We start from the raw sequence: 6000 nt of genomic DNA on the forward strand, positions 1-6000 counted from the left end.
AAGAAACTATGGAGTAAAAGAAACACGATTATATATATAAGACATCTGAAGAAGCAATCTGACCTTGACTGCATTCAGTGTGGCAAACCTGATTTAGTCTTTAGTCCAAAAGTATTGAGGTCTAATGCCCAGCCCTAATTATAACAAGACAACATTTCATGTTTGTATTTACAACTATGAGATATTCACAATGATTCAGGATGAGGCTATAGACTGGACTAAGCATCACTTTTGAAGCAATACCTATATCCAATATTTGTGAGTGGCTTAATCCTTTAGCCCCAGTGTTTGGGAGTAGGCAGAATAACATGCATGTTGGTTACTTTCATACAATTAAATACTGTATCAAAAAGATACATGTCAGTGCATATGCTTGCTTTAATAAACTTTACAGTGCATGCATCCAGTATCAGCCTCTGTTTAAGAAAGAACAGATACTGATCAGGCACAGGGACTGCCTTCACTGATTCTCAACTTTTGTACTCCAGAGAATGTAGGACGGCTAGCCACCCCTGCCAAAAAACTGGAGGACACCATCCGTCTGTCCGAACTGGTGATTGAAGTGCTTCAGCAAAATGAGGAACACCATGCTGAGGTCAGTATGTCAGTACAGGTGCATTCATCTCCACTCAGACACCTGTAGTCTAATGGCAGTATGTCTAGTGGAAGGAGCAGTCACTGTTCATGAGAGGCCAGCAATAATGAGACTTGAAAAGTTGTGCTAATTAAAGCTAATAAGCAACATAGCTTGAGCTTGTATCAGCTCTCTTAGCTACTGCTATCATGAGCATCATCACAGTGTAACAGAACTTTACGTAGATCCATCTACGTCCACACAACCATGTTAGCTGCTGTAGTTATCTAAGGAAAAAGCACTCCATCCATCATGTTGATATGTTCGTGTTTTTTACTTGTCAAATTAGAGTTCAGTTTCTTAGGCATAATGATAAACGTATTCATACAAAAAAGTTTGACAATTAACCGTCTTGTCACAGGACTGCAAGTGATAATCAGAGAGCAGGCAAATACTTGTATGTTTACAGAAATTCTGATTAATTTGAGTTGGTCTCAGAAATACGCTGTACAGCAGAGGTGCACTATCACTTACTAAATATCAAAAGACTCAAAATGGTGTCAACATTGTTCACAGTTATTTTTGATGACAGACTCAATCCTCCTCTATGACATGGAGGATACCCTGTTGTACACATTTCTGCCCATCTTCAGAGACTGTTCTTCTTGTAGCACTTTTTGGTGTATTTGCTGGTATAAGTAGTTTGTATTACAATTTGTTACAAGAGATTTATCAGCCGCAGTGTTTGGTTTATGTTCAGAGTATAACAGAAACACAAATCTGTGCAGGCTTTTTAATAATTTATGTACTGTTTCTCCAATACAGTTTTTAAAATGATCCAAATATGTTCAGCTGACTGAAGATAAGTATCAAGTGGTACATTAAACCAAAAATGTCATTTCAGTCTTCACTGAGGTTTCACAGTTTACATTCAGTTTGCTAAAGGTCAATAGAAATTCAACCACCATTGCCCCCTCTGCTTAGAATCATTATACTGCGTCTAAGCCCCACAGGAGGTCCGACACCAAGTATACACACTAAAGCATAGGCATATTTATAGTACAAGTTAAGGACTATCAGTTAGGTTTATCCTTATGGCACAGCTTCTCTGTTTATCTGGTAAATGCTCACCTGAAATGACACTGAAGGACAAAAAAAGAAGCACAGGGCAAAGGGATTCACTAATGAAGGGAATAGAAATTTTAAAGGTTTGCTCTGATTTAAAATCTAAAACGCTCTTACCTATCAAATCTTTCTGCATTTTTACTTTGATTTCTGCACATTTACCTACTCTACTTTTGTCACTTCATTATTGAACAAAAACAAGCTGACTTATACGCTCTCTGCTTTTTATTTCAATGATTTATTTGGTTTGCGGGGAATTGTTTGAACAGGGAAAAGAGGTATGTGACTGTCTTAGTGCCATCTGCCCCATCCCCTACCTTACCCCTACTATGAGTCCTGTGCATGCTTTTAATGACACATCTGTTGTTGTAGAAGATCATTAATGTTTCCCTTCTCAACAATGACCTGAACCCCTTTCAGCTTGTGGTCACTGCTAATCAAGTGCTTGTGGCAGTGCTTGTTAGCTTCGAAGCTAACAACATTTTTGCCTTTGGTAATGAGGAGCAAGGGACAAGCACTTAGGCAGTGTGTTTTATTTGTCAAACTCATTAACCTATGCTCAGAGAAAGCAAAGTGCAGAGTTATGACTTTTGATACTGAATGTGTAATTTTTTTTTGTTGCAACTCTGTACCTTGTATTCTAGGAGTCTATCCCAACTCATATGTAATAAGCTAACTTTTCTTTAGTCATGTATCATTTATTCTACCAGTCCAGTGAGTAATCTCCGAATGTGCAGAAAAGTCATTCTCTCCTTTGGATTCATCAATATGCACAATGGAAAAACATGTGAGGCATGCTTTCTGTGATCAAACACAACATGATCACCCCCCTTTCATGTCAGTGAAATTCATTACGCTCTTGATTCATATATGTGAGCACACTGGGGAACAAGCCTAACTGATGTAGACTCCAACCTAAATATTGCTATGCACAGTTTTTTAATGTTTTTTTAATTGTTGTCTATTTACTTTTACAAATACTTGATTATTACAATTCAATGCAATGGGCTTTGAACAATTTTCACTTATGTGGCTCTAATGTCGGTTTTTGCTCATATTTTCTATCCCTATTTTGTGCCTCTCATTTATTCACCAGTTTCGACTTTCATGCCAATTACTGTATTCAGTTTAAATAAGTTGTAGAACTGACCCACTGGTCGAAAGTAAAACATAAAGTGTTGAAACACCACCAGTACTTTACAGAAGAGTGTTGAAAAAGAGTCTATTCCAGACTCATTTTTCAAATATTTGATATGGTTTAAGAAAGATCCTGATACATGTTTTAAATTTACTTCTTTTTTTCCCTCCTATTTCTATGACTTAAATATATATTGAAAAAGTCTCAAATGCTTAAATGATGATTACATGAGTGGCACTAACTGGAAGTACCTTTCCCCCAAGTATCCCACACCAAATATCCACTGCTTCCATAGCAAATGCATGAGCCTCCTCCCAACCACCACGTATGTCAGTGGGTACATTCACATTACAGTGTTGAAAACTTAATGTGAATGAGCAAACACCATGGATCCTCAGGGGTCCCTCTTAAGAGGCCCAGCAAGAGTGGGAGTGCATGGAGAAAACTGTTTTTGATGTGCATGAGAGTTGCCCAGTCCCTAACAGACACTTCACTGCATCTATTGGATGGGGAGATATAAGCGTGGTACAGCTCGCTAGCTCCTTTCTTCTGATTGACTCACTGAAGGATCTGCGGGTGAGTGTTTAAGTAGCTCCCCGCCATGCTTGTCAAGGAGCTGCTGCTGTTTCCTCTGTGGGCCAACAGAAAAGTGTGTAATTTTTCCGTGCCCAAGCACTGTCGCTTCTGCTTTGAGTTGTGATGAATCCTCCCCCAGAGACCAGGCAGTGAAGTCATCGAAGGAACAACTCGATCTCACATGGTGAAAAATAAGAGAGTCAAGAGCATTGCAATAGATCAGTGGAGTTACATTATATGTTTAACTTTTCTGGTAAATTAGATTCAAAGTGTTAACTGTAAATTATCAAAGATATTTCCATTGGGGAGTATTTAGACTGTATTTTCCCTTTCTCTAATTTACTTTTTTTTTTCTTTCACTGTCAACTTCTTGATTTTCTTCCACTCTCTGGATTCTATCTCTTTTCCCTCTCTGTCTTCCCTTTTCTCCATCTGAAGGCCTTTGCGTGGTGGTCAGACCTGATGGTGGAGCATGCTGAGACCTTCCTGTGTCTCTACTCAGCCGACATGGATGCAGCTCTTGAAGTTCAGCCACCTGACAGCTGGGACAGTTTCCCCCTCTTCCAGCTGCTCAATGACTATCTGAGGATGGACTGTGAGTGAGGAGCTATTAAAAGAAAATATATTCAAAAGTCAACATTGAGGCTGAAGTAGCTGAATGTGCCTGATGAAGTGATCACACCAAAGATTTAGGTCTGATGACAGCTCAAAGTCCACTTCACCAGGTTAATATGAATTACATCATATGATAGTAGGCATCATAATAAAAACACACACCAAGACAAACTCATCTATCGGCACTATTTCCAACAATCAAAGTTACAACAAATTAAAGATTAACATAGTTATTTTTTATCTTTCTGTGTATTTGTTTATGACTTTTTAGAAAGTCATACCTTCTATTTGTTTTCCAGATTCTGTGGTTCAACTGATTCAGTTAAAAATGAAATATTTGATACTACATCAAAGTGACAAGTCTCAGCTTTAAGCCGAGTAACTTTAAGTCAATATGAAAAGAGCTGTAGGAAAACCGTAAAGTCCTTTTAACACAAAGTGCCAAAAGCTTAATGGTTGAAAAGTAATTAGATAAATGAGCATAAAGTAAAAAAAAAAAAGCAAGAAAAAGAAAAAGAAGTCATATTTAGCATTTTGTGGAGATTTCTCTTTAGTCAGTGGCTGCCTTCATTCTTCAACCTGTACATATCAACAGATACTACATAGCAGAAACTTTGTACCTTCAATATATTTGTGTTTGTATAGTAACATGCTTTTTTTATATGATCATATTGGTATCTTCCTATCCGTTTCTGCTACTTGGCTTACTTTAGCGATAAAGTACTGTTTTTAATTTCCTGCGTTCAAACTGCTTCCTCAGTTTGTACCATTTGGTCGTTTGACAGTTTTGACTAAAAAGGTATCACTATGTCATTTTATTTAATTTATTTCAAATTCATAAACTGTAGGATAGAAGTGTTTCGATACTTTCATGCCCCGAGCACTATTCACCCTTTTTTTTTCTTCTTTTTTTGCTGGTTACAGAAAGCTGCTATCTTTCTGTTTCAATTGCTTTTCCAGCAGTTTACCTGCCTTACCTCCACCTATGTAAAAGTTACTTTTTGGTCTACACAAAGCTCATTCTACCTTTTCATTGGGAAAATTATTCACTAAAACTTTCAATTCACAAATCTGCATCAGAAGACTGTCAGCATGGTGATATGTTAGTGCCTTTTCCATTTCTTTTAACCCTATTATTTTTTCCTTGTTTTTCTTTTTCTTTGGCAAGTACTTATTTTGACTCCTACATAAGTCTTTGAAGCATCCCATACTGTCCACAGTTTCTCTGTCAACCTCCTGATTGTTGCTACAATTGTTGTTGGTAGCCGATCTTACTGTATCCTGTTCCATTTTTTTGAGCTTTACCTTTCATATTTTTCAATTCCTGTGACAATTCTTTTCCATGTGGAGTTTTGATGCTCACATGCAGATAGATACAGCCCACAGGTCCTTAACTGAGAAAGTTCTGGTGTTCACAGGTCATTTCATAAGCATGTTAATGTGATGAGGCTGATTGAAAATCACAGATGTATCACTTTTGTTGCAGTGAGCTTCTACTTTAGGGCCTGTATCCCTCCTCCTGTGTTAGGGTCGCCAGCGACCTGTTTTTAAGTTTTAAGTGTATGAAAGAACCACAGAAATGTGTTAGTTTCATTGACGTTTCTTGACTTTGTCAGGAACCTCTATTTCAACAAAATAAAACAAAAACATTTTTTTTTTTTTACTAAATTTTAAAATGCTTCAGTTGAAATTCTAACGTTTGTGATGTTAGGGTCGGTTTCGACCCGGTTACAAAAATAAGATTATAAAGCAATAATTAGAGCCAAAACTGAAATCATAAGTGCACTGTCAGCCAACACACTGACAGACAGCTCCTCTCCCAACCTTGTGAGCTTTATAGTAAGGGAAAAACTAAATCATTACCAAACAATTTCTTCACCAATATGCTTGTAAAGGTGTCTAATAACATGCTTTAAAATGTTGAAGTTCAACTCTCGTGGGAAACCCTGAAAAACACCTGCTCAAGTTAGGG

At 37.5% G+C, this 6000-nt stretch overlaps 1 protein-coding gene across 1 annotated transcript in view; it reads left to right on the forward strand.

Moving 5' to 3' along the window:
• cadpsa (Ca2+-dependent activator protein for secretion a) overlaps positions 1-6000 on the forward strand; it is a 222662-nt gene that overhangs the window by 154498 nt on the left and 62164 nt on the right. The window contains exons 18-19 of the mRNA XM_008292176.1: positions 489-595; positions 3852-4008. Of these exons, the coding sequence (XP_008290398.1) occupies positions 489-595; positions 3852-4008 (264 nt within the window). The remainder of the gene's footprint in view (positions 1-488; positions 596-3851; positions 4009-6000) is intronic.

The sequence above is a fragment of the Stegastes partitus genome, unplaced genomic scaffold (assembly GCF_000690725.1).
Source record: "Stegastes partitus isolate 25-593 unplaced genomic scaffold, Stegastes_partitus-1.0.2 Scaffold790, whole genome shotgun sequence".
Taxonomy (NCBI): Eukaryota; Metazoa; Chordata; class Actinopteri; family Pomacentridae; genus Stegastes; species Stegastes partitus.